General features: G+C 34.7%; 1 protein-coding gene across 7 annotated transcripts in view; it reads right to left on the bottom strand.

Annotated features, from left to right (window-relative positions):
- Positions 1-15,009, bottom strand: part of LOC307185936 (uncharacterized protein) — a 693,527-nt gene that overhangs the window by 373,810 nt on the left and 304,708 nt on the right. For 5 of the 7 annotated variants that reach the window (XR_013828209.1, XR_013828210.1, XR_013828211.1 and 2 more), the window contains exon 1: positions 10,363-10,706. The exons of the other annotated variants lie outside the window; for them this stretch is intronic. Coding sequence is in view for 2 of the 5 variants with exons in the window: in XM_079920515.1 (XP_079776641.1) it covers positions 10,363-10,483 (121 nt within the window). In the remaining 3 variants the exon portion in view is untranslated. Of the gene's footprint in view, positions 1-10,362; positions 10,707-15,009 lie in introns of those variants that run through there. 7 annotated transcript variants of the gene reach the window in all.

Genomic DNA, 15,009 nt, shown 5'->3' with positions numbered 1-15,009 from the left:
TAAAGGGGTTAATTTTCCAAGAAGCCATTACAATCCTTAACACGTATATGTCTAACAACAGAGCATCAAACTATGAGAGGCAAAAACTGATAGAACTACAAGGAGAAATAGATGAATCCACTATCATGGTTGAAGACTTCAAATCCCTCTATCAGAAATGGACAAATTGAGCAGGCAGAATAGCAGTAAGGACATAGTTGAACAAAACATCACCATCAATCAACTGAATATAATTGACATTTATAGACTAAATCTTCCAACAACAGCAGCATACACATTCTTTTTGAACTCACATGGAACATTCCCCAATATGGACCATATTCCTGGTCTAAACACACCTTAAAATTTTAAAAGAAGAGAAATCATATAATGTCTATTCTCAGATAACAATGAAATTTAACTGGAAGTCAATAATAGAAAGATAATTGGAAAATCCCAAAATATGTGGAGATTGAACAACACACTTTTTTTTTTTTTTTTTGCGGTACATGGGCCTCTCACTGTTGTGGCCTCTCCCGTTGCAGAGCACAGGCTCCAGACGCACAGGCTCTGGACATGCAGGCTCAGCGGCCATGGCTCACGGGCCTAGCCGCTCCATGGCATGTGGGATCTTCCTGGACCGGGGCACAAACCCATGTCCCCTGCATCGGCAGGCGGACTCTCAACCACTGCGCCACCAGGGAAGCCCCCAACACACTTCTTAATAACACATGAGTCAAAGAAGAAATCTGGAGAAAAATTTTAAATCACTTTTTCCTAAATTAAAATTAAAAAACAACTTATGAAAAATTGTGGGATGCAGCAAAAGCAGTACTTAGAGGGATTTTATAGCATCAAATGCATATACTATAAAAGAAGAAAGATTTAAAATCAGTAATCTAAGTTTCCATAGGAAGAACCTAAAAAGAGAATAGAAAACAAAATCCAAAGTAAGCAGAAGAAAAGAACTAGTAAGAATTAGAGCAGAAATCAATGGAATTTAAAACAAGAACTAAATAGATTAGATTAACAAAACCAAAAGCTGTTTCTTTGAAAAGATAAGATAAATTGATAAATCTTTAGCCTAGTTGAGAAAAAAAAGACAAGTCACAAATTACTAATATCAGAAATGAAAGAAGTAGCATCACTACAGACTCTATGGACATTAAAAGGATAATGAAGGAATACTATAAACAATTCCATGCCCACAAATTTGATAACCTAGATTAAATGGGTCAGATCCTTTAAAGACATAATTTGCCAAAAATCACACAAAAGAGATATAGACAATCTAAATAGCCCTAAATTTATTAAATAAATTGAATCAACAATTAATAACCTTCCAAAACAGGAAGCACCAGGCCCAAGTGGGTTCACTGGTGAATTACACCAAATCTCTAAGGAATAAATTGTACCAGTTATTTACAAGGTTTATCAGAGGATGGAAGCAGAGGAAATGCTTCCTAACTCATCCTATGTGGCCAGCTTCACCCTAATACTAAAGCAAAACAAAGACATTACAAGAAAAGAAAACTATAGGCCAAAATCTCTCATAAGCATAGATGCAAAAATCCTCAACAAAATATTAACAAGTTGAATGCAACAATGTACAAAAAGAATTATATACTACAACCAAGTGGGATTTATTCCTGTTAGGCAAGGCAGGTTGAGCATTCAAAAATGAGTTAATGTAATCCATCAGTATAGGCTAAAAAAGCAAAATCACATGATATCAATAGATGCATAAAAAGTATTTGATAAAATCCAGCCACCACTTATGATAAAAACTCTCAGTAAACCAGGAATAGAGCCAAACATTAACTTGATAAAGAATATCTATAAAAATTCTACAGCTAACATCAAACTGAATGGTGAGAAACTTGAAGTCTTCCCATTAAGGTCAGAACAAGGCAAGGATGTCTCCTCTCATCACTCTTTTTCAGTACTGTACTAGAAGTTCTAGCTAGTGCAGTAAAACAAGAAAAGGAGGTAAAAGGTATATGGATTGGGAAGGAAGAGATATAATTATCTCTGTTTGTAGATGACATGATCATCTGTGTCAAAAATCTGAAAGAACTGACAAAACTAATAAGTGTTTATAGCAAGGTTGGAGAATACAAAATTAATATATACCAATCAATTACTTTTATACAATTATATATCAGCAATGAAGAAGTAGAATTTGAAATTAAAAACACTCTACCATTTACATTAGTACTAAAAAAGTGAAATAGGTATGAATCTAACAAAATGTGTACAAGATCTATATAAGGAAAACTATAAAACACTGATGAACAAAATGAAAGAAAAACTAAATAAATGGAGAGATAGTTCATGGTTGTGTGTAGGAAAACAAAATTGTCAATATTGTTAAGATGTCGGTTTTCCCTATCTTGGTCTACAAATTTAATGCAATCCTAGTCAAAATACTAGCAAGTTATTTTTTGGATATGGACAAACTGATTCTATGGTTTACATGGAGAGTCAAAAGAACTAAAATAGCCAAGAAAATACTGAAGAAGAACAAAGTTGGAAGACTGACACTGCCTGACTTCAAGACTTACTATACAACTACAGTAATCAAGAAAGCATGGAATCAGTGAAAGAATAGAAAATTGATCAGTGGAACAAAATAGAGAGCCTAGAAGGAGACATATAAATATAGTCAACTGATTTTTGACAAAGGAGTAAAAGCAATACTATGGAGCAAAGACAGTCTCTTCAACAAATGGTGCTGGAGCAACTGGACATCCACAAGCAAAAAAAAAAAAAAAAAAAAGAGTTTAGACACAGAGCTTACATCCTTCACAAAAATTAACTCAAAATGGATCAGAGATGTAGGTGTGAAACACAAAACTATAAAACTCCTAGAAGATAATATAGGAGAAAACCTAGAAAGACAATATCAAGAAAACAAGAAGACATAGACTGGGAGAAAATATTTGCAAAAACCACATCTGATAAAGGATTATTATCCAAAATATACAAAGAACTCTTAAACCTCAGCAGCAAGAAACAAACAACCTGATTTAACAAATGGGCCAGACTTTCGCATGCCTCACCAAAAAAAGATACACAGATGGCAAATAAGCACACAAAAGATGCTCCACATCATATCATCAGGGAAATGAAAATTAAAACAAGGAGATACCCCTACAAACCTATTAGAATAATCAAAATCCAAAACACTGACAATCCCAAATGCTGGTGATGATGTGGAGCAACATGAACTCTGATCCCTGCTGATGGTTTCCTACAAAAGTAAATATACTCTTACTTTATGATTCAACAATCATGTTTCTTGGTATTTTACCCAAAAGATTTGAAAACTTATTATGTCCAAACACAAAAACCTGCACATGGATGTTTATAGTAGCTTTATTCATAATTGTCAAAAGTTTGAAGTAACGAAGATGTCCTTCATTAGGCGAGTAAGTAAGTAAACTGTGGTACATCCAGACAATGGAATACTATTCAGCGCTAAAAACAAATGCACTATCAAGCCATGAAAAGACACGGAGGAACCTTAAATGCATATTACTAAGGGAAAGAAGCCAATCTTAAAAGGCTATGGACTGTATAATTCCAACTCTATAGTATTCCAGAAAAGGCAAAACAATGTAGACAGTAAAAAGATCAGGGGTTGCAGGGGTGTGTGTGGGAGGGAGGAATGAATTGATGGAGCAGAGAGAATTTCAGGACAGTGAAAACACTCTGTATCATACCATAATGATGAATGCATGTCATTATACATTTCTCCAGACCTATAGAATTTACAGCACCAAGAGTGAACCATAATATAAATTATGGACTTCGGGTGATTGTGATGTATCAATGTAGGTTCACCAATTCTAACAAATGTACCTCTCTGATGGGGGATGTTGATAACTGGGGGAGGCTGTGCATGTGTGGAGGCCGGGGGTATATGGGAAATCTCTGTACCTTCCCCTCAATTTGTGAACCTAGTACACAAATTTTATTTTATCTAAAAAATAAAGTCTTAATAAAACAACACCACCAAATTTTTAATCACATATTTAAGAGAGAAGGAAAAGTAGGTTTGTTTAAGAGGTGAAGAGGAGAAATAACCCTCAAGCTGGGCATGTAGAATCGTATAATATAAAGATGGGAAGAAAGAGATAAGCAAGAGTGAATTGCTAGAGTTAGCTTGAAAGTGAAAGAGGCAGTAACCAAAAGACTTCCCACGTTTCTAAAGATGCCATTTGATTGCCAGAGTCGCTGTTCTACCAAATTATTTGGAAGCCCTCTAGACCCCTCTGAAGTTTGTCTTCCTTTTTGTCATAAGTCCTATCAGTAGCCTCCAGAACAACATGTAGAGATTCATCAGTTTAATTCTTCAAATCTCTAATGTATCTTCTGGGAAAATGACATATCAACAGAATCCATTACTCCAATCAATATTTCAGGAAGCCCTGAGAGCATATGCTTGCCAGTGACAATCTATGTTATCACTCCAAAGGAAAGGTGAACATTCCTTCCTAGCCTTTTTTTAAATGGAGGTTAGATACTGCATGAGAAAATATCAAACCTATCCATTTCACTAATTTCACTGTTTCATTGAGGAAACTATTGGTTGTTCAATGAAAAGAGGAATGACACATTCATAGGAAAATGGTCATTTATAAATGGATATCTATCCGTCACATTACTGTAAAACAATTACTTGAGAAAAAGCATCCTCAGCAGAACAAAAGACTTGAGAAATAAGGTCTCTGTAATTGGTATCATGAACAATTATAGTCCTTACACACTCATTTTAATACTTCAACTTTTCAATGATAACAGTTCTAATGTCTAAATATGAGAAAAAACATCACCAGCACCTGGTTGTATCCTCCTATCCCTTTCACACATTTAAATACTAAATTCCTAAAACATTTTAAAAGAATATATTGTTTCACTTTCTTCTTCCACATTTATCTATTTAATCATCTGTCTGTTTACCTACCTGCCTTTCTACTGCCTACTTACCTACCTATTAATTATCTATCTTTCTATCTCAACAAGAGTTTCATATGGAATACCTTAATACAAATTATTCTTTGTTGATCATTTGTAAGATGCTGAAAACTTTGTGACCTTTTCTCAAACAGTTATTAACTCATTAGATTCCCATTGCCCAGTTATAACAACTGTATACTTTAGAAATAGATAAATAATAAGTAATTTTTATGATTTTGTATTTTTTGTTATTTAGGTACATTTAAGGGGTCACGAATATTTGGTAATATGATATTAAAACTGTTCTATACAGAAATTATCACTGCAGTATAAAACTCACATGTGTCTTCAATCTGTCTTATTGGGTAGTCTTTTTGGTTTGTGTTAATATAAATCTGGAGTCAAAAATTTATCCTTATTGAAACTCTATTTTCTTTAAGCTTATAGTCAAAATTATACTTATTTAAATGAATCTGCTATCATTTGAGCTGAATTAATTTTATTCTTAACAGGTTGAGAATATTTTTCTTTGTAAGCTAAACTCAGTTTGAGGTATTTGCACAATACCTTAACAATAAAGATGAAAAATCCTGAGGTAGACTTAGATCTGATAGCTTTATGTATTTGAGATTCTCTTTGTTATTTTTAATCCTCCTTGTATATATTCTCACAGAACGCAATTCAGTGTTTGAGACAAATTCAATTATTGAAATTTACAGTATATGAGAAACTTTAAACTATGTTTAAAGATACCATTGAGATGTGGGAAAAAATACAGACTGCTATAGGAAACCATAACTAGGAGACTAAGATGAACATTTATCTACTCAAGGGGAAAAAATGCAATTCCTCTTGAGATTTGAAGAATTATTTGATATAATCTATACTGATTTTTCATACTACAAAATAAATAATTTGGGGGAAGTTAAAAATGTTAAAAGCATAACGAAATCTAAAATAAGAGGGGATATATGTATACGTGTAGCTGATTGACTTTGCGGTACAGTAGAAACTAATGCAACATTGTAAAGCAACTATACTCCAACAAAATTAATTTAAATAAATAAATAAAAACGTTAAAAGCATAAAGAAGCTTAAAAATACCATTTTTTGCTTACAACTTGTATCTGCAGTCACCATGTTTTGTAAATTGGTAATATATTTGTTTTCCACTACTCATATATTATTTCAGAAGTTTCTATTTATTTATCAGAATATTTTATAAATAAAAGGATTGTTTACTATATCTATATCTGATGTTCTACCACCAAGAAGAGGAAATATGTAAATACAATAATATTCAGTGTATATTTTAAATCCCCTACCTCCATGTTCCCAGGTGACTGAAAAGAGGAAAGCATGGCACAGGAAAGCAAGAGGGGAAAAAGGCAACTTTAAAAAAATCTAGTGTTTCTTACAGGAAGAGAGGAAAAAGAATGGAGGGAGGTGAAAGGAAAACATAGGGTCCTTTTTCAAAATGTTGCCATTGAGATAGGGAGAAGAGAAATGAGCAGATAAAGATAAATAGATAGATAATAGATAGATAGATGGATATTAGATTGATGTTATCGGCTGAATTGTGTTCCCTCAAAATTCATATATTGAAGTCCTAACCAGAACCTCAGAATGTGATTGTACTTGAAGATGGGGTCTTTAAAGAGGTAATTAAGTTAAAATGAGATCATTAGTGTGGGCCTTGATCCAGTCTCACTGGTGACCTTATAAGAAGAGGACATTTGGACACACAAAGAGACAAAGGGTGCACTTACACAGACGGACAACCATCTACAACCATCCAGAGGCAGCAAGAGAGCGACCATCTACAAGCCAATAAGAGAGGTCTCAGGAAAAACCAAACTTGCTGACACCTGGGAGACTTTCAGCCACCATAACTGTGAGAAAGTGCATTTCTGGGGACTTTCCTGGTGGTCCAGCAGTAAAGAATCCTCTTTCCAATACAGGGGATGGGGGTTCAATCCCTGGTTGGGGAACTAAGATCCCACATGCCGTGGGGCAACAAAGCCCACACCACAACTACTGAGCTCGCACACCTCAACGAGAGAGCCCATGTGCCGCAAACTACAGAGCTCATGTGCTCTGGAGACTGCGCGCCACAACTAGAGAAGAGAAAACCTGTACGTCACAACTAGAGAGAAGGATGCACACGGCAACAAAGAGCCCGCGTGCTGCAAAGAGCACCGCAATGGAAAATCCCACATGCTGCAAGGAAGATCCCGCTGCCACAACAAAGACCTGACGCAGACAAATAAATAAATATTAAATAAAGAAAAAGAAAAGCTCTTTACGAGCCTTAAAAAGAAAAACAAAGTGTATTTCTGTTGTTTAAACCACCCAATTTGTGGCTCAAACAAAACAAAACAATAAATGTTTTCCCTATCCCTACTTGGGATTCTGTGAGGGACCGCCTTTTACAGTGTCTATATGCTAATCTGGAACAGGCCCAACAGACAAATATGCCACCAGGGACTATGCCCACAATTTCCCGAAGCTCCTACAACTTAGGTAATAGAGCATTTCCTGTGTGCTCCCTGGGGGAGACCCAGAAAGAGTCCATGGACCTGCTCTTGTGAAGGTCCTTCACTGCAGTAGGAGTGTGAGGTGACCCTAAATGGAGGCTGTGGGATGGGATGACCTGACCCATAAGCACAATAGAGGCTGTGACTTGTCACAGAAAGACTGCAGTGCTAGCAAGAGGTGGCCAGCGCAAGTTGGCAGGGAACCTAGTATTTAATATGATGTATTGCCACAGAAACTACCAAAGACCCACAGGACAGGAAGAGGACAGACCCATGGATCTAAAGACACCTTCTCTTAGCAGTGGAGGCAGGTAAGCTTTTCTCTTAACAGAGATACCAATCTGGGAAGGAGAAATCCTAATAAAACCTATATATTTACAAAATGCCAAAGAGAGTATTTAAAATGAAAGGTCCACTGTCTGTGTAATGCCCACACTACCCTGGCCTAAGAGGACTCATGAATACTGATGGGTACCTTAATTTTTTGTTAAATCGCTTATACAGGCAAGAAACCATAATCCCCTATCCACTCCCACTATCTGTGTATAAATATAAGATTCCACAACAAGTACATATTTCTCTTTTGCTGAACTCATAAAAGGTAACTCTGGATTAGGCTATTAGAAGTATTTAAGCTATTGAAGTTGCTGCTTCCAACAATATTTGAGTTGGTATTAAAATAGCAGAACGTATTTTATTATTTCATAAGAAAAGAAATGTGACAGATGGCGAGGAAACTAGACTCTGGAAAGGTGACTAATTATTAGCCCCCATGCAATGGAGGGTCTACAGGAGCTTAAGCACAAGCAGTGTCAGTCATATCTTAGGAAATGGAGTGAATGTGTCTTTGGTAAGGAAGCATAAATAAAACTACAAAGAAATAGGAAATGAAAGAATGGAAAAGAAATATGGTGGGGGGAGAGTAAGGGGCAGAAAAATAAATAAACTCTAATGTTTAACCTCATTTAAATTGTATAATTTCATAGAGACACAGATGTAGAGAACAAACACATGGATACCAAGGGGGGAAAGGGGGGATAAACTGGGAGATTGGGATTGACATAGACACACTACTATGTATAAAATAGATAACTAATGAGAACATACTGTATAGCACAGGGAACTCTACTCAATACCCTGTGGTGACCTAAATGGGAAGGAAATCCAAAAAAGAGGGGGTACATGTATATGTATAGCTGATTCACTTTGCTGTACAACAGAAATTAACACAACATTGTAAAGCAACTATACTCCAATAAAATTAATAAAAAAATAAATTTTATAATTTCAAAATGTTTTCACTAAAACATATTTCTAAACTTTTGTTCCTCAAGGGTCTATGACAGGAGCTAGCAAATTATAACAGGTGAGGAAATCCAAACTTTTGCAAGGCTAACCAAGAAAAAAGAGAGAAGAGACAAATTACTAATATTAGAGACATTTGTATTAAAAATTGAGAGAGATCCTACTCTAGTCATTCAAGATATACCCCACACAAGATCTCTCTTAGACACAGATTCAAGTGGGAAAAGGAAAACTTTAACTTTATATCCTATTTTCTAGTGTACCAGTGTCAGAGCTCTTCTCAAAACAACCTCTTTGATGAAATGCGGAAAGCAGAAATGTGACTTGGATATTATTGCTTAGTGCAGAAAATACAAGATTCGTAGCAGGCATGATATGAAAATTAGAAAGTAATTCTTCAAGCAGTGAAAGGAAACAGAGTAATCAGTAAACACTAGTGGCTGTCTACTTAATAAGGAGACTAGTTTTACCAGGTCTGAGCTAATTGCCATATTCTGGGTTTAAATTAATGAAGTTGTAACAAAATCATTTTTACACTAAGCAGTCTTCTATGTCTTTACTGTGGGTGGGATATGAGACATACTTAGTAAGGTATTAAAACAGATTGTTTGAAAAATAGATCGAACAGATGGAATAACGAACCCAACAACTCAGCAGAGTTTATCCATTTTGAAATTTTATACCAATGCTGATTGTTGAGGTTTTATGAACTTTTTCCTATATATATATATATATATATATATATATATATATATATATATATATATTTTTTTTTTTTTTTTTTTTTTTTTTTTTTTTTTTTTTTCTGTGCGCGACCCTCTCACTGCTGTGGCCTCTCCCGCCGTGGAGCACAGGCTCCGGATGCGCAGGCTCAGCGGCCATTGCTCATGGGCCCAGCTGCTCCGCAGCGTGTGGGATCCCCCCGGACCGGGGCACGAAGCCACGTCCCCTGCATCGGCAGGTGGACTCCCAACCACTGCGCCACCAGGGAAGCCCTTTCCTAGATTTTTAAACAGTATTTTAAAATACCTTTTTCAAAATAAATCATTCCTAATAAATTATAACAGAAATGATCAAGATAGGTAACTAATAAAAGCAATATTAAACTATCTTTTGAACTTGAATATAAATTGTTACATACCATAGTATTCTGTTTTATAATAACATTAAGATTACTTTTAGATAGTATACACAAATATATTGACGTGTACCAATCTATGATAAGTAATATGTCTACGATATACTTGATACAATACTATGAAAATCATTCTAAAAAAAATTACAAGGGGCTTCCCTGGTAGCGCAGTGGTTGAGAGTCCGCCTGCCGATACAGGGGACACGGGTTCGTGCCCCGGTCCGGAAGGATCCCACATGCCGCGGAGCGGCTGGGCCCGTGAGCCATGGCCGCTGAGCCTGCGCGTCCGGAGCCTGTGCTCTGCAACGGGAAAAGGCCGCAACAGTGAGAGGCCCGCGTACCGCAAATAAATAAATAAATAACAATAAAATAATTATAACTATGATCCAAGAAAAATATCTGGAATTAAAAGAAGATTCATATCTACATACTGATAAAATTGACCTGAGGGGCTTCCCTGGTGGCGCAGTGGTTGAGAGTCCGCCTGCCGATGCAGGGCATACGGGTTCGTGCCCTGGTCCGGGAAGATCTCGCATGCCGTGGAGTGGCTGGGCCCGTAAGCCATGGCCGCTGAGCCTGCGCGTCCAGAGCCTGTGCTCTGCAACGGAAGAGGCCACAACAGTGAGAGGCCCGCGTACCGCAAAAAAAAAAAAAAAAAAAAATTGACCTGAGAAAATTGACCTTCAATAATTAATTGCAAGACATACCCTAGTGATTTTTTTAGATTAAGAACAGAATTAAACTTGAAAGAAAAAAAAGAGAGAGAGAGAGAGAAAAAGTCCTTTAGACAGACCCCTAGGAAAAAGAGCAAATTTCATATGAAAATGATTTCTCTTTGAGGAATCTGCTAAAGTATGAGCATAATCCAACACAGACATGACTAAGGAAATTTCAGCAAAAGAATGGATGGTGAGCATTTTATATTTATGCAAGTGTAGACTTATGACTAACATCAAAGTTGAAGGTAAAGAGGTAAGAATACAGTATACGTGTTCAGATAAAGTAGAGATAAAAGACCTAAAATACAGGAGAAAAAGAGGAGAAATAGGTGAAAACAGAGTAAGTTCATTGCTGTATAGGTAACAGGAGGGAGTCAAAAGATACCATTTAAAAAGTACAAATCAGATAGTATTAGGTTGAAAGTATGCAATTACTGATATTCAGCCATTTTGAAATAGCAATTCAACTCCTAGGCATGTAACCTACAGGAACAAATATTTATGTCCCCCAAAAGATATAGGTAGGAATGTACATAGAACTTTTATTCACAGTAGCATCAAACTGGGAATAACCTAAATGCCCATGAAGAGTATAATGGAAAAATAAATTGTGCTATATTCATATAGTGGTATAGTAGTAGGAATAAAAAACACACATTGTCTCAAGCTCTAAAATGTATGAATCTCATAGGCATTATGCTAAGCTGGAGAATACAGACACGAAAAAAGTATACACTGTATGACTGCATTTATTTGAAGTTCAAAAGCACAAAAAATGAATCCATTGTGATAAAAATTAATATAGTGGCTACCTTTGCAGATTGACTTGGAGGCTTCAGGGGCTGGTGATGTGCCATGTCTTTAAGTAAGTAGCGATGATACAGGGGAATATATTTATATAAATTCATCAAGTTGTACATTTAATTTTTGTACACTTTATATAAACTTTATGCATTTACCTAAAATTCTAAGAAAAAATTAAGCTAAGTAATTAAATGCCATAAGGTAAATAGGTGACAAAAAATCATTCAGAACAATTTTTCTCCTACACTAAATGTGAAAAAGTTATGCAAAACTCATGTTTTTTAGTCATGATTTTATCTCAAAGCTGTTGTGGATTAATGAAATTGGTTCTAGAATGTCAGCATTTATTTTCAAAGATTGTTTTTGGTATGTTTTTTGTTGTTGTTGTCTATATGAGTCACCCAAAAGATATATTGATATTTTTACCTATTATACTTGCCTAAAACATATTTGAAATTGGAGGAGTTACTCCAGAGGACAGCAAAGACTATTCAAGCATGACTTTATTCTATCTTTAGTGAAAATAACATTAAAATAAAGTCAGAATTACTAGAATATATAAAATCTGCAGGTAATTGAGATTAAACCCTAATCTATTTAAGATTATATTAGTTATTAAAATATGAAAACACTATATTGGGAACCAATAAATGAAAATATTTAGAAGATTTTATAAGCCTCAATATATTTGTTTGGTTAAAAGGCTATCCTCTACTGGTAAATTTTATGGTCTCAGTAATTAGATAGGGGAAATCCAAATATAATTTTTACATTCCTTTAAGTAAGCAGGTTCTGGAGCTAAATATCTAGGTCTGCTAGAACAATTTGGTACTAAGTAGTTACTCCTTTCTCAAAAGACTGACAGTACAATTGAGAGTAAAGGTCTCTTTTTGTTTCTGTATTATATGCTGGTTTAAAACACTTAAAAACAGTTTTATTTTTATTGATAAGTTATATGGCAGTCAGGTTAGTTAAAACATAAAGGATGTGTTGTGTGTATCTAATTTTTAAAAGATCTGGAAGAAAATTTAAGCACTTTATTTTGTTAACTATCTTGATAGAAAAGGTATGGAATGAAACCACAGTCTCTACTAAGAAAATTACTGTGCATGTCAAAGTTTATTTAATACAAAAGTCTATTTTGCCATTTTTCACTATTCTAGAATGTACCAGGAATGGGGGATGTCAGGATATACAATTAAATCTGTACTCAGAATACTGATCTTGAAAATAAGTGTATGTACAGTTTGAGAAATCAGTAGCTAAGTGAAAATGGAGAGGTAACTGATTACTTCAGCTCTCTGCAAGTTTTGTAAAGTAAAAAGAAAAGGTCTATGGAGAACAGTATGGAGGTTCCTTAAAAAACTGAAAATAGAGCTACCATATGATCCAGCAATCCCACTCCTGGGCATATATCCGGAGAATACCATAATTTGAAAGGATACAGGCACCCCAACGTTCCTTGAGGCTCTGTTTACAATAGCCAGGACATGGAAGTAAACTAAATGTCCATCAACATTGGAATATATAAAGAAGATGTGGTACATAGAATATTACTCAGCCATAAAAAGGAATGAAATAATGCCATTTGCAGCAACATGGATGGACATGGAGATTGTCATACTGAGTCAAGTAAGTCAGACAGAAAAAGACAAATATCATATGATATCGCTTATACATATGTGGAATATTTAAAAAATGGTACAAATGAACCTATTTACAAAACAGAAATAGAGTCACAGATGTAGAAAAAAAACTTATGGTTACCAAGGGGGAAAGGGGGGAGGGATAAACTGGGAGATTGGGATTGACATATACACACTGCTATATATAAAATAGATAACTAATAAGAACCTGCTGTATAGCACAGGGAACTCTCTTCAGTATTCTTTAATAACCTATATGGGAATAGAATCTAAAAAAGAGTGGATGTATGTATATGTATAATTGATCCACTTTGCTGCATAGCAGAAACTAACAAAACATTGTAAATCAACTATCCTCCAATAAAAATTAATTTTAAGAAGTAAAAAAAAAAAAAAAAAAAAAAAAGCTAGTGTATGTGAAAACAACAAAAAGAAAGAAAAGGTACCTGATTTCTCTATTGGCCTGTTAACCAAAGGCACAGTCCTTACTCTCTTATCTTACTGCCTATTCAGGAACTAGCCAAATAATAGGGTAGACAGTCTGATTTCAGTCCTTGTGCTTTCAGGAACTTTCCTTTAATTCATTCTGCTATTTGTTTCCACCGGATGGAATTTTTCTTAAAAAAGGGAAATAAAAAACCTTATTATTACTTTCTAAAATGTAGCTCTACTCCTACTGCTTGAATATCTTGCAAATAAAAGACATAAGGGTTAGACTGAGAAAATGACATTGAAAGAATTTTCACTTCTTTTGAAATATATTATCACAGTTATTTTAACTTCATTGAAATAGGAACAAAACAATATCATGAAGAGTTTTCCTACAATATTTTAATAAAAACAAATTGGATAGTAAGTCCATAGTTTTCTAACATTTTAGCTGTCTTCAACTTACAAAGGTAAAGTCTGATGAATTCTGGTATCAAGTCAAATTTATCTAGACTTTTGTGTAAACACATAAAACACTAATGTCTGAGGATATTTAAACTGTTCTACATTTCTTTAAATCCAAATATCATTTTGTATAATTAATTGGCTTCTAAAGGGCTTCATTATGAAAACTGGAAATTAGATTTTTAAAAAATTAAATTTAATGAGTGTATAAGTCTACAAAGTTCAACGGAACTGGATAAGAGAAAAATGTCTGCTTTAACAATTTTAAAGACATGGACGTTCTCATTATAGTCACAGTCGACTTCCTCAGTTGCCTCTGTGGACTCTTCTTGTTCATGCCTTCCCACATATGCTTTTCCTTTGCTTAGGACTTTTTTCTAAGCTAAAAACAAGCATAGGTATCATGTGTTTCAAAGAACTTGAGAAGAATCTTCCCAATTCTCTCCAGATACTCAGTGTGAGCTTAAATCTCAGACAATTTTAGGTATAACTTTTGGATTATCTCCGTACTAATTAACTTAGAGATCTGATTTGACCTCTTAATCTCAGTGTTCTTAACTAAAATAGAGATAAGCATACTTAAATCATACGTTGTTTTTTGGAAGGATTAAATGAGAAAAAGTATGTAAAGTGCACATCCTAATTTCTGTAATATAGGCTCAGAAATTATAAATGTTAACACCAAATCTCAGAAAATTTAAACAACATTGAGGGCCATTAAAAGTTTAGAGGATTAGGGGTGGGCAAAATGAGTGAAGGCAGTCAAAAAGTACAAACTTCCAGTTATAAAATAAATAAGTCATGGGATATAATATATAGCATGGTGACTATAGTTAATAATACTGTACTGTATATTTGAAGGTTGCTAAGAGATTACATCTTAAAAGTTCTCATCACAAGAAAAAAATATAACAATGTATGGTGATGTTGTTAACTAGACTTATTGTGGTGATCATTTTGCAATGAATACAAATATCTAATCATTATGTTGTACACCTGAAGCCAATATAATATTATATGTCATATCT

This window comes from Stenella coeruleoalba, assembly GCF_951394435.1.
Source record: "Stenella coeruleoalba genome assembly, chromosome: 4".
NCBI lineage: Eukaryota > Metazoa > Chordata > Mammalia > Artiodactyla > Delphinidae > Stenella > Stenella coeruleoalba.
This window is presented reverse-complemented; position numbering and strand designations above follow the sequence as displayed.